Below are 27,974 nucleotides of genomic sequence, written 5' to 3' on the forward strand. Positions count from 1 at the left end.
TGAAAGCATACCTGCGGATGCATACCTAAGGTTGCAAACCATCATAAAAGGCCCTGGATTTTACTTGGGATGGATATGATTGGAGCATTTAGCTCTGCAAATTTAAAACATCAGAGAATTTTTGTTGTTGAGAAAAACAAACAAAAAAATGGATTATCTCTCTTTAGTTATACATCATGTGAATTTCAGAGTATAATTATGGCATGTTTCCCATTTCTTTGGACTGAACTACTGATTTGCTCTATTTTATACTATCAGAAGCATGGTATTATTGGTGAGAACTGTTTTCTACTGAATAATTTTTCAATCTTTTTCTTATGAAATTTCACTTTTAATAAGTTAACATTTTTATGTGTGTATGAATACATATATTATGTTTGTATGTTAAAATAGATGGAATCCAAAATTCCAAGATGATAGTGGTCAATTTGCTGTTTTAAACAGGATCAAGTTAAAGAAAATATAGACTTTTACCTAATTTATATGCTGTGTCATGTAAAGTCAATCCTGTTCTCAAGTCCCCAAATTCATTTTAGGGGTATAATTACCACATAAACTGATCTGGGAAATTTAAGAAAACCAAATGATGTGTTCTTGGTTACATTCTTCATTATTAGTATTTTTCTCTTTATTTCTGTTATGGAGATGCATACTGAGTAATTGCCAAGTGGATTTTTATATTGAATGAAAAAAGTTCTGTCTTGTGTCACATTGCCCTATGGCCAATTAACACCTATTTAATTTTTAGAAGATAAAACCAAATGAAAAGTTATTACAGGCATTATGTGTTAAGTAATAGGAAAAAGAAATCTTATTTTACATAATAACTTACTCTATTTTTTTTCTCTGTGAGTCTGCCAAGTTGATGCCAGAAATATTCTACTACTGCTTTGTCTTATCTAATTTCATTTGCAAGACAAGAAAAAAAAAGGGGCTAAAGCAAGTGATTAAAAGCTAAGTGGCTGAATACTCTGTTTCAGGATAACTCCACTTGAAGAATATGAATATTAGAAAACATGAGCCTTAGTTCTGTAGAATTCTCAAGGACTAAAAACTATGTATACCAAAAACTTGTGTGATATAAAAAGAGAATAATAGTATTTTGATAAGTAGTATATGTCATATGTAATTTACACATGAATGAAAAAAAGCAATAAGTAAATATCTAATCAGTGGCCTTCATATAGTAATGTATTTTAAGCTTGGACACAAAATAAATAATGTCAACATTTTCTAGTCTCTTAGGATCAGTACATAGCTTCTGTCTTATGTAGCTTCACAAAGTAAACTTATATATCCCCAAATCAGAAAACTCTAGAAGATTTTATAATCTCAGTTAATGGTGCCTCAAAGTTTAATGAGGGATCAAATACTTTCTAGCCACCCATTTCAGAGAGATGGATAGCACGAACATTTCAACATGTGAAAATAATCCATCCAGATTTATGTGGAGAAAAATCACAACTATAATTTTGGAATGATACACACGAGTGAGGAGGTTCTATGTAAATATATTACACACAGTCTCTAGCAGGAACAGTTTTCTCTGCAGTGCATCATTCATTCATTCATTCATTCAACAAATATTTGAGTGCCTACAATATACTAGGCACTGTTCTAAGACCTGAGAACCCAGAGGTAAAAACAAAGCCCTGACTCCGTGAGCTTACATTCTAGTGTGGTATTTCACATAATAAACAAACAGGTGAAGATATAGCAAGGCAGAGAAATAAGATGCTGAATGTGGACAGTATGCGGGAGATGCTACTGTAGATAGGACAATCAGAGAGAGTTTCTCTAATAAAATGACATTAGAACAGAGAATTAGTGAGAGTGAAGGAGAAAATAATGTAAATATTGAGGTTAATAGGCCAAATTCATTTGCTTTAACTATTTTTCAATTCAATGGAATAATTTTAATAATTTCTCTTATTCCAACAGGCTCACTTTGCAAGAAGACAAGTTAAGTAGTCAGATTAATGATATAACTCGGACTTAAAAACAAGCAAATAGTGACTGGTCCAGTCTGTAGTGTTGAGCCCTGGAAGCTTAGTAAAAATCACTTACTAAAATTATTTCCAGTTGACTTGTGAATATCCCACATTTCAAATTTGTGATGACACATTGCCTGAAGCTTTTCCCATGTACCCTGAAGCCACTGACCAGCCCCAGCTGCTCCGGCACTGGGAGAGACAGCAGTCATTATTTCCCAAGCCAGTCTTACTACTTGATGCCTGGAATGGCTAATAATTTGATTCGTTCCTGTCCTGTGACCCTTTTTCAACTACAGTTTTACATGTCATGGTTCAGGCCCACTCCCATGATTTCTTCCCTTTCATTTGCTAGCCATTGCTCTGGAACTGCCCCCGTATTTCAAGCAATTTTTACCTAACATAGACATACAAGGAAACCATTGCCATGATGTCTAGTCAGAATTGTCTCAGCAGATATTTATGAGATTCTCAAACTATCATGTTATCTTTCCTAATTTTTCAGTTATCAATATTAATAAAACCAAGCCTACCCAAGTTATGTACTTTTTTGCTTAATTACTAGAATGAATCTAATACTTCTGTTTCATTATTTTTATTGTAAATGTATAGTTTTCCTGCTATATTGGATAGATCTTTCTGACTTATTTACTTATCAATATGGCTTTTTTGGAAACTTGTGTTCAGAGTGCTAAAAATTCACTTTCAAATGAATTTCTGTAACCTTTAAAAAATAAAGTAGGAATTCAGTATATGTAAAACACAAGGTTTAACACTTAAAACCTCTTTGAACTTTGAAAAGAGCTGTACCCATATTAGGCTGTATGTTTAGTCTTATCCCTAAATTTTTTCATTGTTTTTGTTTTTGTTGAAGATATACATTATACATCAGATGACCTAATTTTATATTGTATTATTTGACCCTGAAAGTAACAGAAAAGTTATTTGTATTTTATTTCCTGGATAGCCATAGAGTTACTTAGAATACAAGGTGAAGACTTTTAAGAAATTCTTAAGTGTCTCACGGAATGTTGAAAAATTTCAAAAGTTCAAAGTATTGACTTTTGCTACCTGAGAGATCATCTGTCTCTGATCTCTTGTGGCAGTCGACATCTGCTGGAACAATTCTCTCAATGACTTTTAGATTTGAACTACTGGGAATTAGAACAGATGCTTCCCCTGGGAGTCTTCTTGGATTGCCCTTCACCTTGTTGTCTACTGTTGTCTGCAGTGAACGAAGTTTACTTCCTGATGATAGATCCTAAATCCTTTAGTCAAATGATTTATCTCTATAGTTCCACTTCTAACCTGAGAAGCCAATATTTGCCTCCAGGTTAAGCACTCAATTACTCTGAGTTTACTAAGATAAACTCTCCAAAGTCCTTTGTCACTCTAACTATGACCTGACAGAGCTCACAGGCAGGCAATGTGAAATATGGATCAGCAAAGCATTTCCTAAATCAGTAAGGAGAGATTTGTGTATATAATCAGAGAAAAATTGGGGCAGACATAAGATACTAGGGCTCAATGTCCAGAGATTTCAGCAATTACACTCCTTTTCTTTAGAACTCAAGACTTGAAACCCCCTAACCCACAGCGAATGAGCTGACTTCAGTTAAGCACCTGAAAAATTCAGGGCTTTTAGCCAAATGTCTCATTTAAACTGTCTAAATTCATTAAGTTTAGAAAACTGAATTGCAGGATCTTCCAAGAACATGTTTACTTTGTGATTCCTACTCTAACTGCTGTTTCTGGACAAAGTGAACAAGGTTTTGTACTACTTTACTCCTGGATTAGAGTTTAGCAATTACATAATGCCTCTGCCCAGAGAATCCCTAGTATCTTTACTTGTGCCCTTTTATTCTCCTTTAACTTTTCTGTAAGAATTCTATGGAAGTAAATCCAGATATTACAGCCAATAGATATGCAGTTTAGTCCAAAGTTAGGATCATCTTTGGACTAAACAAGAGCCAAAATAATTAACATTAAAAATGTCAGCATCCTTGATATTTCTGTAGGTTTAAGATAGAAAGTTGAAAGAGCAAAGGTTTATAAGTTAGCACAGCTGTTAGAGATAGATGAAACTGAACATAAAATCAAGTTTTATGTTTCCCATGACCCTCAGTTTATGAATGATAAGATATCTGCACAGAGAGGCTAAGAAACTTGGCAAAAAATAGATAATACAGTCAAAGCTAAGCCTAGAAATGACAACTCCTAATTCCTACTAAACTTAAGAATCCAAATGGAACATGTGACCGTAAATCCCCCTGCACCCCCAATTACTGACTGTCATAGATGTGACATCAGCACTGGGAGGAACTGGCTCTGGGTTTGGCATTGCAAATATGGGGAACAAGCATTAGCTTCTGATTCTGTTGAGTTTGAACTGGAGGTCCCTCTGCAATTGAAGTTTTAGAAACACTTCATATGCTGTGAATCTGGGCTTGCTCCAGGCAACTGGAGACGTTTCTCAAATATGTAAATATCTGGGGAGCTTACATACAGACATAGAGACCACCTTAAGTAAATGCTTCATTTAATGATCTGTTAAAATATTGTAAAAAACACATCTTCATAAATTATTTTTAGAGTAAGTATCTGGCGCTTTACTTTTCTGAACACCTAGGAGCATTTTACCAACCAAAACTTCAATTGCCAACTGATTTCAAAGTTTTAGCTCATTAATAACAGTTGTACTAGAATAGCTTTACTATGGCAAGAAGGCAGTATACCAAATGACACCATTTGTGTCATCAAATCCAAATTTTTGGATAGCTCATTGAAGGATATGTTTGGCAGTTTTTCGGAAAGCATTTAAATTTTTAAAATGCCCTCTACACATATAAACTGAAAAAGCAATTTCTGAATGTGAAAAAGAAGAAGAAAATATAAGTCAAGCAATGTTGGCTTAAATTTGTTGGGGTGGGAGGTGGGGAAGGAAGAGGAATTTTTGTGGTCCAATCAGAAGTAGAAGTATAAATAAATTCTGCAATACATTACTTGTAGGAAATTTAATGAGTCAGACTCTTGTATATTCAATTTATTTTATTTTGATAGTCTCAGATCTACAGATGCTCAGCTTGAAGGCAGAGAGTTATCGTGAAGTGTGACTAAATTAAAATTTATGGGCCCCAGCTTCTTCTTTCACCCTTATTTCAGAGCCAAATTGAGCCCTCTAGGTCTCTTATCCAATGTCTCACTATGTCAATGATATTTATGTTTTGTAGCCTTAGATAGCATTTTCTCTTGTAAGAAAAGCCTATTTCTTACCAAAAATTTTGGTTATTGATGCTTCCATCTAACAAAGAAATTGATGCTTAATTTAAGTTTTCCTAGCAATAGAAAATGATCCCTGTTTCAAAAAAATTAAAGGGAGAAAGCAAGAGAAAAAGAAGAAAAGAAAAGAAAACAAAAAATAGAGGGAAAAATCTCAAAGAGGTGCTATTATATTTACCAAAATCCACATATCAGAAGATGAGCTCTAATGAACTTGGCCCTTTTTTAGACTAGAACAGGAATGAAAATATCCATGGAAAGTGTGCTAATGGTTAAAAGAAAGAAAGAAAGAAAGAATTCCACTTAGTCTACATAAAATCCAGTTAAATCTTGGACCTCTTTGAATCATTTTCCCTTGCTGATCAGGATTTGTCACAAACAATCTAAAGCAGTAGTTCTCGAACAGGGATGATTTTGCTCCCTAGGGGATATTTGATATTGTCTGGAGATATTTTGGCTGTCACAATTGGAAGGATGCTGATGTAATCTAGTGGGTAGAGGCCAGGGATGCTAGTAAACATACTGCAATACACAGGACAGCCCCTACAGCAAAGAATTAATCTGGTGTAAAATGTCAATAGTGCTACTATATAGAGACCTTGTTCTAAAGTTACCCAACATGTATAAAGAATGTGGAAAGAATGAGAGAGTGGGGATCAAATATCTCTCTCAGGTACTTATAATTTCTCCTGTCCACACTGGACTGCAAGTTGCAGGGGATAATGTGGAATACATTGCCATTTGTGAAAAATTATACAACAGACTAGCCATCTGCCAACAAGTCTCCTAGAATGTTGAACTTCAGGCTAGCAAACATAATGTAACAAACAGTACACCTTTTTATTCTTGTTAAATTTTATTCTCATTTGCTTTTGATATAATACTTGAAAGTTATCGTTCGTTTCCACTCAAAGATTTAAATATTAAACGTGATCACTTTACTTTTGATATTTTGATTGCGTTTATTAAAATGTCATGGGTGTAAACTCATGAATAGGCATTCACCTAGCAGATAAATATGTCACATATTTTCAGCCAGCATGTGAGTATTACTTATGCATAATTATTTTTATGTTTTAACATTTTACTTAGCTTCATCCTACAAAGGAATGGAGTAATATTCATGTGCATAGCTTAAAAATATTTATTAAATTTTTGGTGGTATTCAGGCTCTCATAGCCTTATGGTTTCAAATGATAGTTTGGGCACACTTATTTTATTTATGGCAATGTATAGGACAAAAGCTACTACTCGAATTTATTTTACTAGTTTTGAATGTAAAGAATTTGAAACTACAATGTTGAATTTAAAGAGTCTGTGATAATAGGTGCACTCACCCTGCCTCAAACTCTATAATAATATTATGAGCTTGGAATCTCTCCTGTAGTTTGATTTGGAATTAAGCGTGTACTATGAATATGTTGGTTTATTTTTCTCTCATTTGAACCAGAGTGACTGGTTGTTTACTGATCATGGAAAAAGTAAAATAAATTATAAAACTCTTCTTACTCTGATGTATTTTTAGCAATGAATGATAAATTTGAATAATACTTTGTAGTTGGCAATGAGCTTTCCCTTATATCTTCATTTAATAAATTCTTTACATGAATAGTAAAAGTGTGCTATTTGAAGGGAATTGGAATGGAAGAAAGGACAAAACATTTATTGAGTACTCTATTGAAGATTAGACACTTTATTTGTTGCTTTATGTATATTATAAATCTATTGCCAATGACAAAAAAAAATCCCTAAATAATAATGAATAATCCTCAGTCATCTTTATTCTCTTCCTCATCCAGTGATGGATGGTGCCATTTACAAGATGGCTGGCTAGGGGCAGTAGGAGAGTCTTGAATATGATTGTCACTTCATTCCCAGAGCAAAACCAATCAGTCTAAAACACCTGGAAGCAGATAATGAAAGTCATCTAATGAGAAAGCTAAATGTTCCAGGGTTAAAATTCTAGGGTTAAAAGCTAGTTACCTAGGGATTCCAATAACAGTATTGAGTAAAGGCAAACAATACTTGTTCATTTACACTTTCTTCTAAATAATGAGTTCAAATTAGCCCCAGTTGTTCATTTAGAATGTGTTGTATGGATATCATATGGGAAAATATAAATTAAGAGTTTTCTTCTTGTAATTAAAATAAATATATTTACTTTTAAGTATATGAACTCACTAAACAGTGACCTGGAACAGAGCCCAGCCACTAAGAAAAAGACTAAAACACTAAAAAGTTGATCAATGGAAATTTCTAGGTAAGGAAACATTTAATTTTGCAAACTGGCTTAGTTGTTGAGCTGGTTGAATGCCACTTATTCATTCATTATGTGTTCAGAATAACATGTTTGGAATAAAATGGGAAAAAAAAATCAAAATCTCCCCCTTCCTTATGCTTTCCTATAAGGGCGGCAACTCAAGCTTTGATGCAGTGAGGAGCCAGAGGGAAGCTTAGATTAAAAACTTGAATGAGATGAATGGATGAAGGTAGGTGTGGCACATATATACAATGGAGTATTACTCAGCCATAAAAAGGAACGAAATTGAGTTATTTGTAGTGAGGTGGATGGGCCTAGAGTCTGTCATACAGAGTGAAGTAAGTCAGAAAGAGAAAAACAAATACTGTATGCTAACACATATATATGGAATCTAAGAAAAAAAAAAAAGATCATGAAGAACCTAGGGGCAAGACGGGAATAAAGACACAGACCTACTAGAGAATGGACTTGAGGATATGGGGAGGGGGAAGGGTAAGCTGTGACAAAGCGAGAGAGTGGCATGGCTGCCACTGTGTGTGTTTGAAACAATGTTTTAACAAGATTTACACAGCAAATAGACAGCATTTGATGGGAAAATGGTTCTGGAAATAATTTGCTTGAATCTGTAACCATGTGCTTCATTAGAAAACACACTGCACGGGTCTTAGTCAAGAATTGAAAGAGTGAAGCTCCCGCTAAAGAGATGGGTGTGGCTATGGCATCAGAGGTCCCTCCAATGGCATTTATGTCTGTATACAGAACCACCAGTGAAGAGATTCTTTCCAAGCTCCTTCGACATAGGTGTAGCTATGTTCTTCCTAAAAACAAATTTTAAAAAAAACCCTTTTCAGTATTTCACTATTTTTAGACATTTTATTAAAATATGCTCAGGGCTTCCCTGGTAGCGCAGTGGTTGAGAGTCCGCCTGCCGATGCAGGGGACACGGGTTCGAACCCCGGCCTGGGAAGATCCCACACCCGCGGCCGGGCCTGTGGGCCATGGCCGCTGAGCCTGCGCGTCCGGAGCCTGTGCTCCGCAACGGGAGGGGCCACAACAGTGAGAGGCCCGCGTACCAAAAAAAAATATGTTCAATGTCAAGGCTGTCCTCTCTGGAAAACAGGGGTAAAGCACTGAAGATGAAACAACTTTAGCATGTACCATTGTAATCCTGGTTGAAGTAAAACACAGAAAATGGGCTTATTGCTCATGGTTGTCATCAATCTATTGGTTTTTTTTTTTCCTAATATCTGTATTTTTATTTCAAGGAATCTTGATAAGGTGACACGTATCTGTGCCTTATATTTACTAAATAGATGGAAAATTTTCAATATGGAAAGGACTTTCTTCCTTTATCTCTCTCTCTCTCTCTCTCTTTCTTTCTTTCTTTTAGTGCCATTTTTATGCTTTTAGTAATTTGTTTCTGGGCAAAGGAAAGGAAATGGCAAAGTGTCTGTAGCAGAGATAAGACATTCAGCTGAGATTTTAAAGTATCATCTTTTCTTTGCCCCATGAGTACAATTTGTTTGACTTCTGTTAATTCTCAGAGCTCTTTAAAAGGGAAAGAATGTATGCGCAATGATTCCATTTGGCATCCTGAATAGATTTATAATAGTTAAATGTCACATGTGTAGTTCTGTTTTTATCACAATTATGGGGTAGTATTTGAAATACTGATTCCTTAAAACCCAAATCTGGACTCTGCGGGTACAATTAAGTTAATTTTTTAAAAATATTATTATTATTATTAACATTGAATGTGTTGGTAGAGAAAGGGCAATATTAGGCTAGGAAAAAGACTTCCAAATTTAAATATGAAAAAGTATCTTTTAAATTTTTGTTGAAAAAATATACAAACTATAAAGAAGAGAATGAATGAGTGAGTGTAAGTGAGAGAGAAAAGAAAGGGGCAACTTCTAAGACCATATGCCCTCTCATCTCCATAGAGTTTTCTATTCTGTTTTTCTGGTTCTGGACAATCTTTACTCCAGTGCACGTTGAGCTCTGTAGTGTTTCCCACCAACTCCCAAAACCCTCTTGGTCTAGCTCCCATCTCTCCAACCTGATTTTACTGCACTGGTATAAATCATGGATGACCCTTAGGTTGCTATCTTCTCAAGAAGGCTGTGCTCAGTCCTCCTTTTTGTGCCCACTTCTCTACAGTTTCGTGCATCCTTCAAAACCCAGTGTAAGCCCTTTAAAGATCTCCTGGCAGTACTCTTTCTGAAGAGCTCACTTGTGTGAAAACATCGAAGAAAAGTGTCAAGTTTACTAAGATAGTTCTAATCACATATACGACTCTCCTCTACGGGATAACACTTGCTCAATGTACCCGTGATTAAATCCCAATTCGACCTTTTCCCATCCTCTCCTACTGCATGCTTCCACACTCTCTGTAGTATCATCACACTGGAAACCGTTTTTCCAGAACATATATTTTCCTCCTCTGTGCTTTGATTTATGCTATTTCCCTCAGAGTATGGGAGTATTAAGCTGATGTTTCTTGAGGCTTTACTGTGTGCCAGGAACTACGCTAGAGATTTTACTGAAATTTGTCATTTAGCCTCACAACAGTGCTATGAACCAGCACTGTTACTTTCCCAAATAACAGATGTGGAAATTCAGGCATAATAAGGTTTAATAATTTACCTCCCAAATTGCCAATCCATTTCTCTAAAGCAATATATTGTCACCCTTGAACATTACTTAAGAACCAGTGAAGTGCTATGAGGTACAATGTCAATAGAACACATTTTGATGAATATGGCATAAAATTTTGATGATGTGAATTCTTTGGAACATCCCTCCCTTTTTTTGTTGTATCAAAATTGACGTACCTTATGAGGCTCAATTCATATGTGACCTCCTCAGTTTCTCTAGTGAGAATCTCGGCTCCATGCTCTGCGGCACAGCAGTCTCCACTACTATCTTCCTACTCAATGTAGGCAGGGTCTGCGATTCTAAAAAGCCCCAGCATTACCTGGAGCTTGTTAGAAATGCAGACCCTGCCTACATTCTGGAACTACTGAATCAGAATTTCCATTTTAATCAGAGTGAGCCCAAGATGATTCATATGCATTGTACAGTTGGAGAAGCAAAGTGTTAAATACTTATTTCTTTCTGCATTTAGTTATTTCTAGCAACTAATTATCATTCCTATTTGTTTGATATTTCTCAAACAGAAGGACCAGTGTGTTATTTATATTTGTCTCACCCAAAGTGACTAGCATAATACTTCCCATATGGTTGCTACTCAGCACATCTTTATTAAATGTATTTATTAAACTGAGAACAAATTCTATGGGAGTTATACTTTTATATCTCCCATAACTCATAGAAGCAATATTCTCGTCTAGACTATATGTTTTCAGAATGTAATTATTGTATCTTTCTAGCTCATATGGTGCTTACCTAGTACATGGAGGGTACTTCAGTGGTTAATGATGGAGTGAGGCACTGAGTAAATTAATTAAGATGATTGATTAATGTATGTGAAGAGAGGTTTTTTAGATGTATAATTTTATTTTGAATTTATTTAATTAACAAATACCTTTAAGAACTTAGGAGTATCAAGGAGTGGTGTAAGTTCCTTACAAATATTAACTTAATTCACATTCTGCTCTAAGGTTGTTTGTTCATGCATAAATGTATGTTAAATCAATAAAGGTTGATTTGAGATACCTCATTCAATTCTAATATATAGCATATCTATTTCAAGTTGTTTTGCTACAGATGTCTGATAAATGTGCCATAATTGACATAAAATGTCAACATTTTAGCAATTTTCAAATGTTTTTTTCCTTTCATCATTTCAAAATCTTCCCAAATTGATTGAGAAAATATTGCAGTAAATAGTATGCCACTCACTCCTTGGTATTAAAATAGAAGAATATCAAGATATATCCGAAGAAACCCACATTCCATTTCAGAAAAGAAATACCCTGATAAATTCAGTCAGATTTCAGATGGTAATGTATATTATATGTTTTAGTCATTGATCATGTATGTATATATGATTTTATATTGCAAGGGAGGGAAGATCCCAATCCGGTGGACATCACCAGAAGCTATAGCCTACCGTAAATTCACATCAGCCAGTGACGTATGGAGTTATGGGATTGTTCTCTGGGAGGTGATGTCCTATGGAGAGAGACCATACTGGGAGATGTCCAATCAGGATGTAAGTATTTGTAGTCTATGAGTTATGGGTTCGGATTAAGAGATCAAGCTGTGCAAGGAAGTGGAGCATAATGAAACCAGGTGGCTCCCTGTTTGTGACATTGAAACAGAATACTTAGAAGAAATGAAATTGCTTCCAAATATTGTAAAGATATCAAATGAGTTGCTCTGAAGGATTTACATTTTTCCCTCAAGCCCGGGTTTAGAAATGAGACAAAGTGAAGACATTTGTAATAAAATTTTATAAAATAAGTGACTGACAAGATAGCCAATAGATATCAGGGAATGTTTGAAGTATTTTTGCTACAAAATTGTTTCAGTGTAACATTAGTAAGATACACATGTCTGCCATCCTTTGTAGACTTAATTAATGCATCTGGGCCAACGTTTTGTTTACTTAAATATAGTATTTCCCAAAGTCAGACAAAACAACCAATCACTAGCATGTTGTTTCTCATAGTGTATTAAACTTGCACATGAATTTAGTTATACAAATTGAAGTCTCTGGATAGAGAAAATAAGCTTTAACTTTCTATTACAACTCAAAAGGATTTCTGTTTTTATAAGTCATGTTTTGCTAATGCTTAGTGAAAGGATGCTATTGGCATGTGAGATCAGCACTTGGAGATGTTTTTTTATGCTTAGCCAGAAGCTGTGAGCATGATCTCAAAGACACATAAGAAGGAAAGCTGAGATGCTTTTAGTCATTTCCTACTCACCACATATAAAATTGCTTTTAATGTATTTGGATATAAAAACCTTTCTGAACTTCTTCAAACAAGCCATGTTTTATAATGGTACTGGGAAAATCAGACTCTCTTTACCACATCTCTATTTTCCAAATTCTTTCTGTATCAGAGGATCTCAAAATGTGGTCTCTGGACCAGCAGCTTTATCATGGCCTGGGAATTTGTAGGAATGCAAATTATCGGGCCTTTCCCCAGAGCTATGGAATCAGCGGTTAGTTATCTGCATATTCATAAGTCCTCCAGATGATTCTGATACACAGTAGAGTTTGAAAATCATGACTTTACATGATTTAAAAGTGTGAATGGACTAATAGTCAGTTAGCTGTGCAGCACATGGGCTTTTACCAAAGGAACTTACTACGATTTGAGAGGTACCATTTGAACTGTGATATAACTAAAGTCTGTGGTAATTTTTTCTGCATTCATTCATTCATGTATAGTTTCCATAGAAATTTGTATTACCAAATAATAATTTCTTTATAAATTACTGAATTTCCTATATCATAGAACATTTCTTTTTATTTTAATCTGGAAAGTTATTTTATAAACTTTTCTTTCCTAAATCCACTTTCTCTGCCTCAATCTTCCTTTATATAATATTTTCAGACATGGATAATATTTATTTAATAAGCTGCTATCCTTTTAAGAAATTTAAAATGAACACTTTTTCACTTAACTTTGAAATAGTCATATAAGTGTGAACTGCCCATGAAGAAGTAAAAGAAATTCCAACTCTTAAGTCTCTGGAAACTTTGCTTCTCACACAGGTAATTAAAGCTGTGGATGAGGGCTATCGACTGCCGCCCCCCATGGACTGCCCAGCTGCGTTATATCAGCTGATGCTGGACTGCTGGCAGAAAGACAGAAACAACAGACCCAAGTTTGAGCAGATTGTCAGCATTCTGGACAAGCTTATCCGGAACCCAGGCAGTCTGAAGATCATCACCAGTGCGGCAGCAAGGTGACACATTTGATTTTGCATCTTGCACTCACTCTGAAATGAATGTATTTTCTATCTCCAAGATGTTAATTTGTTTCTTCCACTTCCCCAGCTGCATACTTTGGTACTTATATTCCTCAAGATTAGAGAGACGTGCTTTCTTTTCCTTTTTAAACTTTCAGGAGGAAATTTCATGTTACTTAATGATAATGATAAAATTCTGGAATTTTTTAACTTCCGTCTGGACCAGAAGCATGTATACATTCAGGCTTGAGTATTTGGACAATAGAAACCCTGGACACATAGCTCCTTTTCACTCTCTCCTATTTAAACAAAAAAAAAAAAAAAAAAAAAAAAGGAAATCTGGAGTGGTGGGGAATTCTAGCAAAGTCCTGATTTATTCCTCATTTAAAATAAAGTTTCAAAAATAATAACAATGCCTCCAAACCATTGCACTGGCTAGGGAAATGCAATTTTACCTGACTTAATTAAAAAAAAATTTGTTTAACCCATATCGTGTGCCAATTACTTTGTTAGACACTGTGAAGGATAAAACTAAGACTAAAATAATGTCAGTGTTCCTGGACAGCCATACAAATGTCAACACATCATAGCCATAAGGCAACCCTGAATGCACAATGTCCATTAGACTTTATGCATAATTCTCCGTGGTAAGACTCATTGAGTTGTCTTAATGGTTTTGAGAAATGTCAATTATATTCTTATTGTACACATAGTGAAAAAGAGTACTTTTACATTTTGATGATGTGTGTTCTTAAAGGAAAATTACAGAGTTTTAGTAAAGGAACTACACCTACTGTGCACAAAACTCCACAGTATTAAGTGATATGTATACATACTACATAATGATGATTTACAGTGACTCATGTGTAAAAGATGTAATGTAATCCCTTATAGGAGTTTTCTTTTCTTGTTTCTTTTATACACATCTGTTGGTTTTACTGACAATTATCAAGAGTTGTGACTTTCAAATTGATAGAGCACTTGCTAATGCACTTATAATAGAGTATATAATTTTTCTACCTTAATAGGAACAATTATACTGAGCATACATGATCCAGTTTTTACATTACATTTGAATAAGATGAATAAAGAAAATTTGAATCAAAGTCTTAATATCAGTATATAAGAATCATAGATTATTTGTTGGAAATAACTTTTAGGGAGGGTCACTAATATTGAACTTAGTAATATATATTCAGTAGGTAAAACTATTAATAACTTATCCTGCAAGGATGAATCTCTGTCCTAAATTTCAGAGACAGACTGTACAGGCTTTTTTTGGAAATCCACCTGACAGTTTAACAACCAACAGGATAACAAACTTGCCCTTCCTGGGACATATGGTCCTCATTTTGCACCCTGAAGCCATTTCTTTTGATCTTTACTCAATAGCAATCGTAGCAAAAAAGAACATCTTTTCAATTCTTTCCATATCATAAAAGAGCATTCAAAGCATTTCCATAGGATCAATATCAATATAAAGACTAACTCATGTAATATGATCAAGAGATATTTAAATCCAATTCTATGTGGGAAAATTCTTAATATCAGATCATATTATGTGAGGATATACCCTTGTATTCAAATTTTTTTCCATTCACTATTCCATTCTTATTGAAGTACATTGAATATTTTTATCCTAATATGTATTTTTTAATACCTTAATATATCCCCTGTATTTTGTCACAAAGCATGCAATTTTAGGGAAACTATTTTTCTAAGAAGTGTCACCCATCTTAATTCATTAAATATAAAAGTTTTAGAAATTGTGTTTATATATTTACTTATTGCCATTAAAATACACAGTGGGCAGATTGTGCTATTATAAATTTATTTACAACAACCTCAAATTACCATGCAACAATCTCAAGAGATCTTATTTTTCTTTAGAAAATTTGCTTTCCCACTTTTGACAACGATTATTCTATTTTTTTTCATAACTGATTAAACTCATTCCCTTTCCCCTTTAATTTTCCAGTGATGCCCTTGCCACATGCTTTATTGAGAAAATACAAGCCATCAGATGGGAAATTCCAGCAGCAAAACAAAAACAAACTGGTGCCTGCATCCATCCATCTTGTTCTTTTTTCCTCTAATTACAAGAGAGGAAAGTTCTTCTTACCTCGAATTAGAAGAGAGGAAGTGTCCTTTCAATGTCAGAGGCAAATCCTTTCTCTCTCTCTCTCTCTATCCCCTGCATACCCAGGCTCTTTCTCTCTCTCCTGTATATGCAGGCTCTTTATTTCTGCAAGATTATTGCCATAAAAATATGTTCTATTATTACGTTGTTTCTCAAATTTCCCTAATACAAGAATCATCAGGAGAACTTATTAAATGCACAAATGTCAAAGTCTAACCCAAGCTACTAATTTGGAATCTGCAGGAAAGGGAAATGGAATTTGGACATTTGATAAGAACTCAAGGGGATTTTTATCATCAAGGAAATTTAGAAGATGTTATTTGTCAACATCGCCTCTGCTAGCCCCACATCTCTGCCAACTACTTCCTTATTTTTTTATCACCCTTCACAGCCAAACTTCTCCAGTAAGAGTCTCACACACATCTCAAAACTTAATATTCAAATTTTATCTTTTTATTTTCTCCTGATTGCCTCATCCTTCCACTGCCTTCCAAATTTGGTTGAATACACCAGCACCTATTCATTTACCCATTCAGGATTATAGCCAGTCTTGGTACCTCATTCTTGCTCTCCACACTTTGATCCAGGTGATCACTGGGTCAACATGATCCATTTCTCTCCCTTTTCACTGCAAACATTCTCTCCTATGACTTTTTCTGCTTCTGATCTAGACCACTGCAGTAGCCTCCTGATGTGTCCCCTGCGTCCATTCTTGTCCCATGCTAAGCATCTTGTCACAGAGCCTTCAGAATTTTCCTATCAATATATATGTATTGATAAATTATATATTGTATTGATAAATACATGTATTTATCAATACATACAAGGACATAGTGTATTGATAAATATATGTATTGATATATATATGTATTGATATGTATGGTATTGATATATGTATTGATATATATGTATTGATAAATTATATATTGATAAAAATATATTGATAAATTATATACATATAATATATACATATAATATAATTTCAGTCACCTCTTTATAACCAATTTTGAATTACCATTAAACTTAGGAAAAAAATCTGCATTCTTTTTGATTGTTTAAATAGCCCTGCTCCTCCAATGTCATTTCTTTTATTCAAATAGTCATTTCTTCATATTTTCAACAACTATTTATTATATGCTAAGCTACTATGTGCTAGGCATGTGCAGACGCTGGAGTACAGTGATGAAGACAAATATGGTCCCTACCATCCTGGAGCTTACATTATAGAAGATGTACAGTAGATAATAGACAAGCACAGATTATAGGAAGGAAATAAATAAAAGGTTGTGATAGATTATTAAAGGGTGGTTGAGGAAAAAGCCCTCTGAGGAGGTGATATTTGAGCTGAGAACTAAAAAAAGGAAAAGAGTCTGATTTTTTCTTTTCTTTTTTTTTTTTTGGCTGTGCTACACAGCATGTGGGATCTTATATCCCCGACCAGGGATTGAACCTGTATTGGGACCACTGAGTCTTAACCACTGGACCACCAGGGAAGTCCAAGCCAGATTTATAAAGAACCATCCCCTCCATAAAAATATTTTTAGAAAAAGGATCTTGGCACAGGATGCAGATGAGTCTGGAGAGTTCTAGGAAGTGGCAGAGGGACAACAACATAACCGAAGAGCAGTAGGGAAAGGACGAGTGTGTCACAAGAAGGCAAACAGAAGCCAGAACACTTGAGGCTACCCAGGTCATGGTGAAAACTTTGGAATTTTTTGAAATGCATGAGGAACCCATTAAGACATTTAAAGCAGAGATGTGACACTATTTGATTTACGCAACTGCTTTGCTGGGGGAGAGGAATTTCCACCTTTCAACCTGTGCTACTTTCACTTAAATAGTACTCTAGCCTCAGTGACCAACCTCAAGTTCCTTCAGAAAGTCAAAGCATTTCAGACATGAGGACAGTAGCACACGCTGTTCTCTTTGTCTTAAGATTCTTCTTTGCATTCATCTTCCCTTAGAAAGCAGCTTCTACATCTTGTCTTAATTGAGGCATTCTCTGGCAACATGATTTAAAGGTCAACACCATTATTCTTTCATGGGCCACTATGTCCTCGTTCTTCATCATAATTTTAATCCAGTTGTGTGCATTTTCTTTTTATGTATCCATTCCTCCAATTAACTCAGCCCTGTGAGATCAGATGCCATGCTGCCTTTGTATTACCATGTTGATATGTCAATACATATCTGTTAAGCACATAAATACATATTTACTAGAATAATAATAAATTTCTATTTCAACAGAGATACAATTTTTAGAAAAATATTCTAGTTTTATTCCTATTCATTATACAGATTTCTGCAGACATTAGTCATAATGGTAAAAGCTTAAAATTTTCTCCTAAGCAAATCTCATGTTTCCCTTTCTGTCAACTCAACTCCAGAAACAGTCTCCTCAACACACTTGGAGACTGTCTCAATCTGAGTTTGTGGATGGCACCAAGGATTCAAATTTCTCAATGACTTAGTTATTTAGATCAATATACAGAATTATGCCTATAAAGTCCTTTAGGAAAAACAACATCATTCTATTATTTTTTATAGGGATGTTGTTTTCCAGAGTCTGCCTGTGTCTAGTTAGTTTTATGGCAAATTTTATTTCATATACTGTTACAGAAATCTTTCTATAATGCATTATTTTACTCTTCAGCCTTCCTTAGAGTTGACAATTCATAACAGAAACATTTCCAAAGAATCTTACAGTGAGACTGTCTTTGTGAATATCACTGCTGAAAGTGGGGAAGGTGTTTAAGCAGATGGTCACGGTGTATCAGATTCAAAACTTACTTGTATGTTGCAAGAAGTGGTAAGAAGGGAAGGGAAGTTATATTAAATTTTATGTTATGTTTGTTTTCTGGTAATTGATTTATTTTCCTAAAAGTAGAGTAATTGGAGGAGACATGAATAAATTTGAAGTTTTGACTATATGAATATGAAGATACAAATGTTTGTTTAGCAGTTACTCTGTGTGAGGCATTATACTAGGCCCTGTGGTGCTTATACAGGTAAAGAGACACAGCCTTCAACTGCAACAGCTTGCCTTTGAAAATAGGAGGAAAAGAAAAGTTTGGAAATACTATATAATTGACCCTTGAACAACATGGGTTTGAATTGTATGGGTCCACTTATAGACAGATACCTTTGAATGGAAAATACTACACTAATACAGGGTTTGTGGTTGGTTGAATCTGAGGATGCCGAGGAACCTCAGATAAGAGATAAGAATGGGGAGGGCCGACTATAAATTAACCCCTGTGTTGTTCAAAGTCAACTGTAATATCCCTCAGAATATGTAATTATTAGAGCAAGAAGACAAGGTTTTAGGAATCATGAAGGAAGGATGAGTTTACTTTTAGCTTTCAGATTATCAGGCAGTTGCAGAGAAGTGACTTTTGGTTGATGGATGAAATTTCTACCAGCAGATAACAAGATAAGATCATACCAGGCTAGGGGAACACTGTACAAAAAAGTAAAACACACAAAAACTTAGGGTACTTCCATTTACATTGCATAATACATTTCTGCTATAATACAGCGTAAGAAAGGAAATTATGAGAAAAGAACCTGATAGATGATTTCACCAGATAATGGAAGATTTAATGTCATCTCTAGAAATCTGGACTTTTGTCCATGAGGAAAAGAAGAGCCATTGAAGATGCTTAAATGATATATTACATTGTGCCTGTGGAATAGCTCTCTGCATCTATACCTAGAATAGCTGGAGGGGAATAGTTCATGATAAGGAGTAGGGAGGTGATTTCAGTAGTCTTGGGAAGGACTTATGCTAGGGTAGAGCAGAGAAAATAAAAAGAAAAGGTGTAAATTCAAAAAGTTGTAATGGGCTTCCCTGGTGGCGCAGTGGTTGGGAGTCTGCCTGCCGATGCAGGGGACATGGGTTCGTGCTCCGGTCTGGGAGGATCCCGCGTGCCGCGGAGCGGCTGGGCCCGTGGGCCATGGCCACTGGGCCTGCGCGTCCGGAGCCTGTGCTCCGCGGCGGGGGAGGCCACAGCAGTGAGAGACCCGCGTACCGCAAAAAAAAAAAAAAAAAAAAAAAAAGTTGTAATGAAGTATTATAAGACATGGTGACTGGTGAGATGTGCAGAGTGACAGAGAAAGTATCAGAGAGTACTTCCAGTTGAACAAGGAGGACTCTGAGAACAGTGCTCCCACTGACAGAGGTAGGAAGGGCAGAAGGAAGAACAGCTCTGTGAGGCAAATGAGCATTTCCGACACAATGAGAGTGAGTCCTACAAGAAATTGGAAATTTACATCTCAAACTGGGGGAGAGATTAAAGCTAGGAATCCAATTTGGAGCCTTCTCTCTGCAAACATAATTTTAAAAAACACCATTAGAAATGTATTTAGAAGGTACAAATCTTGGTCTAGTCATGCTGATTTTCACCACAAGTATCGATATATCCATCTGTATTCTCCTAATAATAATTTAATTTCTAGTTAAAGCTCTCATATCCCATGGATTATAGGGAGACTTTAATCAGTGAAGAGTGGAGGCCGTTTGTCCACATAGGTTGACACTGAGACACACACCCCTCCCCCAATCTCCCAGACTGAACTTTTGAACTTCTCCTTGCTGCTTCTGTGCTGCCCTGTGGCCAGGAGTGTTTCTGAAGCATCTAAATGCCTCAGTCCCTTAGTGCAGAAGTCATGACCTCAAAAATCTACAAGAGTCAAGAAGCTGATTGAAATGAGTGAATGCTTCTACAGTGTGTAACAGGGTGTGGTGGTAGCTTATGGAGATTTCAAGCTCCTTATAAGGGGACTACAGAGCCAGTCAAGCCAGTAGGTGGCAATCCTAGAAGGAAAAATGTATACAACATTAATTATTATCTCAGAACAATAACCCACTGCATACACTTCCACCCAGAGAGAAAGAAAGTGGTCTGTTTAGAGCTTTGGAGAACGGTACCAGTTACAGAGCAGAAGAATATGAAATGGTAGGTAGAAACAGGAACAGCCAGAGCTAGGAATGAGACTTCAACCATTACAGAAACCACAGCCCAAGGAATTTTCCAAAACTAGATAGAATGAACTGTATTATCAAAAGGTGCAAAAGCGTAGGCAAAAAAAGACAACTGAGGAAAAAAGCCACTCAATAAGCAATGAGAAGGACATTGAATTCTCTTTAGCTAACTATTTTGATTATTTTAGAGTGATAGATGAGATATGAAATTTTAAGAGATTTAGTTATAACTGGATGATGAAAAGGAAAAGGCAATGTGAAAATAATGCTTTTGAGAAATTCAGAAAAAATGAAAAATATAGTCATAATACACATGTATAAAAGGGTAAAAGTAAAGCTCCCTTCCTTTTGGTAAGAAATGGAGAAATTTTTCTTAAAGATATTCTTGATAGAAAATATTGCTAGAAAAATAAATAGAAAATGGTCTTAGAATGATAAATTTTCTCTACTACACAACAAATACTACAAATTTGTTACACAAATTAAAAAATAAACAAAATTCATTTTATTTTATTTTTTTAATTAATTAATTTTATTATTATTATTTTTTGGCTACATTGGGTCTTCGTTGCTGCGCACAGGCTTTCTCTAGTTGCGGCGAGAGGGGGCTGCTCTTTGTTGCCTTGAGTGGGCTTCTCATTGCGGTGGCTTCTCTTGTTTTGGAGCATGAGCTTTAGGTGCACAGGCTTCAGTAGTTGTGGCTCCCAGGCTCTACAGCGCAGGCTCAGTAGTTGTGGCTCATGGGCTTAGTTACTCCGTGGCATGTGGGGTCTTCCTGCACCAGGACTCGAACCCGTGTTCCCTGCATTGTCAGGCAGATTCTTAACCACTGCGCCACCAGGGAAGCCAGCAAAATTCATTTTTAAAAGAAACTATTTTGAAGATTAGTTTTATATAATATACATTTATGTAATACATATAATATGATTATTTATTACATATATTTATGTATTATATAATAGACAATTAGCTTTACATTATGTATAAAATATATCTCTTGGATTTAAATAAATTGATTAAATTACTTTCATGAATGTAGTTAAATTAAAAAATTTAAAAGACTAAAAATAGAGAAAAATAACAGATGGATTAATTCATTTCTATTCAGGCAGTAAGATGCCTTTTTCTTTTTTGGATATTTATGTATCTAAAACGAAATAGACGTGTTCTTCAAATTCACAAAATTTTCACGTGCCAGGGCATTGGATTCTTCAAGACTATTGTAAATTTATAGAATACAAATTTTTGGCATAAAGAATTAAATAATACATTCAATTTATTTGGAATAAGGTTCTAAAGTGAAGGTAAAGGAATTTATGGTATAAAGGCTTAAACAATATATTTAAAATATTTAGACTAAGATTCTGAAGACCCAATTATACTTAGTTAATTTAATTGAAATGATTTTAAATATATTGTTCCATTGCATTGATTGCTAACTTGTAGGGATTTATGTTTATTAAGTTGCAGAATAAATAGGAACAAAAATAAGCAGTACTTGTAATTTTTACCTGTTAATGGCACTAAATTAGCATTAATAAAATACTTCTTATCTCTAAAAGAACAAAATATAATTCTTTTTGAGAATAGCTGCTGTTTTGACAAATATTATATCCTTTAAGAGAAGTCTGATGACCAAAAAACAATCTGTTTCTCAAAATGACTTTGACCTCCAGTTCTGAAACTGACAGGGTGACTTTCCTCATGAACAAATATGATACGGAACCTTTTAGAGGGAAGCAAATGTTTCAAATACCCAGGTGATCTCTTTTTTTTTTAATCTTAAAAATCAAAGCAGGTAATTTTACCACTGGGAGAAATTAAACCAGATGTAATAGCTATAACTGCTAAGATTTTTGTCCTTAAAGCCTAGAGACAATCAAAATAAACACAATGACTTTACTCCTCCTTAATGTGTTATTTATATACTAGTCTCCTGTTGGGAACTATATATATTTAAAATTATTTTTAGTTACAGATGACAAGTTAAATTCGTTTATTCCTATCTGGAATTTCTAACTTTAGAGATAAAAAAATCAAACATTCGCATTTAAAAAATTGGCAAGTACAAAATTTTCCCCTTGAAATGGAATGACACCATTTGAAATTAAAATGTTAACAATAAATTATAAAAGGTATTGAAAAAGTATATTACTATTTTATATATCAGGCAATAATAAAGGTAGATATAATTAACATTTTGCTTTTGAGAAATTACCCTTATGTTTTAATATGGTCCCTGAAACTATTCACAACCACAGACAAAAAGCAGGTAATTATAGTGGTATAGAATACACCTCCAATATTATTAATATTTACTTCTAGACTCAGTAGGCATCTACTTATTCATTCAAGGAATGTGTATTAGTCAGTATTTTTAATACATAAAAAATAAAGCCCTCTGTAAACCCAAAGGAGTCTTTTTATGTTATAAAAGAATAACTTAACATTCAATTTTAGAGTTTAGAATTCTAGTGCAATATTGAAATAAGATCATTATGAGAAGATATTCTTGGGACTAGCAGTTATTTATTGACATTTTTTCCCCAGTATCTGGTGCTAGTTGGTATGACCATTTACAGATAAAATAGGAGTTGATGGGAAAAAAATATATGTGTACCTCTTTAATGCAGCAGTATGAAAATCCACAAAAGAATAATTCACAAACCTAAATACAAGGAGAGAGGAAGAAAGGGAAGAAAGTTATTTTTTGTTTCCCCTGAGCAAACATGTAATTTCCATGATTTCTTTTTAATGACTGCAGTCTGTGGCCAGTAGGTACTGATTTATGAAAAGCTGTAAAAGATCAGGTGGAACTCTGCAGGACATCGTTTACAGCTGCACGGATTGAAACCTATCTAATTTGTCTAGTAAAAGTGTGAGCTCACAGTGCACATCACCCAGCCTATAAATTTCCCCTTCAGACCCAATGTCTGGGGCTGGGTCTAAAAAAACGCCAATGCCTGCAGCTGCTCAAAAAGCCCACATTCCCCTGGTGTGCATGAAGAGACATCACAGGCTCTTCACAGTGAGAGACAAATTCCTATCCATTGATAAACTCACCAGATGTCCTCTCGGAGGAGGAAAGGAACCAATTTTTATTTGAATTCCCCAGAGAAATCCTGGAAGTGGAAAAATGATACTTTGCAGGGCTGGTTATTCCTAGGTCACTGGCATTAAAATTAGGTCCTTCTTTGTCTTCCTTATACTTTGATCCAAGTAATAAACAGAAAGACTCAGTTGGGGTCACTCTAATCCTTAATCCGCACATCCTGTTTTATTTCAATTTGTTTATACTAATTTTCTCTAAATTCTTGTTGAGTCTGACTATACCATTGAGTTTAAAAATACAAACCATTTTGAATTTAGAGGGGAAAATTCTGCATTTTGCTATTAGGCATACTTCATAAATATTCTGAATAAATGTCCTGGGGTTTGATTCTTCATACCCACAAACCTATAAATAAAAAAGTATTGCTATTCATGGGACCAAGAGTCGACAAGAGTCGACATTAGATTCTGTGCTTCAGCTACTGTAGCAATTCAAGCTGTGGGGTGTGAGTGTGTGTGTATGTGTGTTTGCTTGCATGCCTGTAGATAGTCTAGTACTTTATTGTCTCCTTTCTAGGTCTCACTTCATTTTTCTTATAAAATTTTCTCACATCTGATGTAATGCTACTCAATTTTGTTTACTGATTCCAAGTCTTATCCAATGGGTCCAATGTTATATCTAATGTTGGCCAATGACCAAGGCTATGTCATTCATGATGGTCATACAAAACAACCCAAGAATAATGTATACATTTTGGACCCCGGGTTGTATATCTATATCTGTAATTCCTCAAGATCTTAGGAAAAAAACATAAGCAAGACATTTTCAATGATTTAAAAAAAAACTTTTTCTTCTTTTTCAGGTGGGTAATTTAAAGAATTATAGAAAATTATTTATGTATATATTCCAGAAGAGAATAATGTATAAAATGTTATATTTATATTTTATGATGTTCTAGGTATCCCTAAAGGAAATAAAATTAATGCTTTGTAAAATAGTACCTAATTTCTGATTCTTTCTTTCTCTTAGATAACCTGTGAGGATTAGTTAAAACTAAACCGTAACACATAATACAAATTACAAACTCCATAATTTTAATTTTTAATTTATAATTCAAACACTTGGGGTAGAAAGGATTGAAGCAGTTGAATTTAGTCTAATGGAATGAAGTTTGAAAAGTCCTCCATATTCAGCTATCTCCACTTCACAAATCTTGACAGGGAGGGAACTAGTTATTGATCTATATTTTCCACAGAGCATGCAAATATAGGCAGAACCAAACTGTCATGTTCTCAGTGTTTTCTTAAACTGAGCACTAAAATTGTGTTAAATTTTCATTTTTATCAAATAAATAGTTAAACTTATTTTTAATTAATTAAAATTTTATTTTTATCAGATAAATTTAATGTCTCCCCATCAAAATCCAAATGAATTTACAATCCTCTCTTGTATTCCCAACAACAGCACACAGGTACAGGGCATGCTTGTTCAGATTTCAGAATCTTAACCTCACACTTAAGCGTGTCTTGTATATTAGGGAGTGAGTTGGAGAAATATCATCAATAGTAATGGAAATTCCACATATAAGTGATATCATATGATATTTGTCTTTCTCTATCTGACTTACTTCACTCAGTATGACAGTCTCTAGGTCCAGCCATATTGCTGCAAATGGCATTATTTCATTCTTTTTTATGGCTGAGTAATATTCCATTGTATATATGTACCACATCTTCTTTATCCATTCCTCTGTTGATGGACATTTAGGTTGCTTCCATGTCCTGGCTATTGTAAATAGTGTTGCAGTAAACATTGGGGTGCATGTATCTTTTTTAATTATGGTTTTCTCCAGATATATGCCCAGGAATGGGATTGCTGGATCATATGGTAGCTCTATTTCTAGTTTTTTAAGGAACTTCTGTACTGTTTTCCATAGTGGCCGTACCAATTTACATTCCCACCAACAGTGTAGGAGGGTTCCCTTTTCTCCACACCCTCTCCAGCATTTATTGTTTGTAGGTTTTTTGGTGATGGCCATTCTCACCAGTGTGAGGGGATACCTCATTGTAGCTTTGATTTGCATTTCTCTAATAATTAGTGAATCATCTTTTCATGTGCTTTTTGGCCATTTGTATATCACTTATATGTGGAATCTTAAAAAATGGTACAAATGAACTTATTTATAAAATAGAAATAGAGTCACAGATGTAGAAAGCAATCTTGTGGTCACCGGGGGTTGGGGGGGTACGAAGGAATAAACTGGGAGATTGGGATTGACAAGTATACACTACTATATATAAAATAGATGACTAATAAGGACCTACTGTATAGCACAGGGAGCTCTACTCAATACTCTGTAATGACCTATATGGGAAAAGAATCTAAAAAAGAGTGGATATATGTAAATGTACAAGTGATTCACTTTGCTGTACAGCAGAAACTAACACAACATTGTAAATCAACTATACTCCAATAACAATTTTTAAAAATATCAATGGAAATCTCCCAATTAAAAATTCCTTTTAAATGTGGGCAGGACTCTGATTTGTCGCTTAATTTTAGTTTTAGCTTCCACATATATTATAGAGGCATAGCATCAGTGCCTAACTAATGTAAGGATTAAAGTCCTTCATATCTGTGTGTTATGCTTAATATTGTAAGTGCTCATAAATGTTCAATATAATCCTTATTTCTGTTGTTGTTGTTACTATTATTATTCATCTCAAAGCAAAGGCCTTCATAACTACTATTTACTCAAGCTCCCATCCTAAGAGGAAAGAATAAAGAGGACAATCAAGTGTCCACTTGGTGACTGGTTCCAGGCTTATGAGTCAAAGGACAGTCAAAGAGGCCACTGAGAGCTGAAAAGGCAACCCAGGCAGTTTACCAATAGGATGCTTCTCTTGGTTCTTCAGGGATGAAAATATGGTTTCCTCCATTTCTTTTGTTCCTTTGATTCACCAGATCTTGCAGCTGGTCATAGATCTATAGTAAGACCTGTAATTATGTAAAGCAATCCTAAAAGTTCTTGTTAATGCTGATTATATTGTGCAATAAAAGTCATAGTCACAACGTCTATCTATCTATCATCTACTTCTGTATATATATTATAAATATATTTGATGTTGTCATATTTTTGAGAATTTCACTTATTGTCACTCATCTACTTTTTTCTTTTCCTTTTGTAATTTTTATTTTTAATGACATTGTGACATTATTTAAGTCTGTGCTGACTTTATGTCCTGCTGTAAGTATAGTCCAGGTTGTTCAAACTATCCCTTAGACAGCAACCTGCACAGTGTCTACAGGTGAACATCCAGTAGCCAGGATTTAATGTTGGAAACCATATCCATCCACCAAAGCAGACAGAGAAGTATTCAGTGTGTTGTGTCAGCTATAACTGTAACCTAGATTATCACCATCTTTGCTAATGGTTAAACAAATTAAATTATAAAAGTATGTATGGATATATTTATGTTTTTCACTGGCAAAGTTTCAGTAATTTAAAAAGCAGACGTGAGTGCAGAAGGGGAGCACTGAGACAAAATGACTACACAGTATTCTTGCAAGCTGCCAGCTTGAGTAGATGAAGACTTCATGGTAGATAAATTTCACAAATAAACAGGAATGCTACGTGAAGTCTGGAAGGTCCTGCTGATGCTGGTGTCGAATTTTGACACGTAGCAACTCTGCTGACTCCTGATCTCTCTCCCATTGGTATTTTCTTTTCTTGCAGGCCATCAAACCTTCTTCTGGACCAAAGCAACGTCGACATTACTACCTTCCGCACAACAGGTGACTGGCTTAACGGTGTCCGGACAGTGCACTGCAAGGAAATCTTCACAGGCGTAGAGTACAGTTCTTGTGACACCATAGCCAAGATTTCCACTGAGTAAGAATAAGTTTTGACTGAACTTTCTAGTGGACATATGTGTTTAGGATTAATGTATTATAAATAATAGATGAATCTCTGAGGTACTTAACTTTCTCCTGTAACCACTGAGCTGAATCCTGGGTCTTTGTCAAGGATGCCTTCTAGATTGAGGTGTGTTGATGTGTCTTCCTCTCTCATGCTAGATCCCCACAATAGGTGTCTTCACTGAACTATGATCTCCTTCAGATAGATCAACAGATACATAGCCACACCCAACCCCAAAGGACCCAAGACCCTAATTTAAAACATAAGCAGATATGGCATGATGATTTGTATATCCTCGCATTTGTGATTCTCTGTTATTTTTAACAAAGCCTAACCTCTATGGAAATGGAAAATTGAGAACTAAGTGGATAACCTGGTATATAGGGAAACATGCTAAAGTATAAAAGTAGCTCTCATAGCTATTAAATAAACATACCGTCATCTATTACTGAGTGATCTC

General features: G+C 34.9%; 1 protein-coding gene across 1 annotated transcript in view; it reads left to right on the forward strand.

Annotated features, from left to right (window-relative positions):
- The window catches only part of LOC111178445 (ephrin type-A receptor 3), a 74,019-nt gene extending 46,528 nt beyond the window's left edge, over positions 1-27,491 (forward strand). The window contains exons 7-9 of the mRNA XM_089909882.1: positions 11,558-11,707; positions 13,223-13,416; positions 27,332-27,491. Coding sequence (XP_089766008.1) covers positions 11,558-11,707; positions 13,223-13,416; positions 27,332-27,491 — 504 coding nt within the window. The remainder of the gene's footprint in view (positions 1-11,557; positions 11,708-13,222; positions 13,417-27,331) is intronic.
- Positions 27,492-27,974: the final 483 nt, after the last annotated feature.

This window comes from Delphinapterus leucas, chromosome 4 (genome assembly GCF_059928025.1).
Source record: "Delphinapterus leucas isolate spDelLeu-1000000601 "Yukka" chromosome 4, BTC_Dleu_Yukka2, whole genome shotgun sequence".
Classification (NCBI taxonomy): Eukaryota; Metazoa; Chordata; class Mammalia; order Artiodactyla; family Monodontidae; genus Delphinapterus; species Delphinapterus leucas.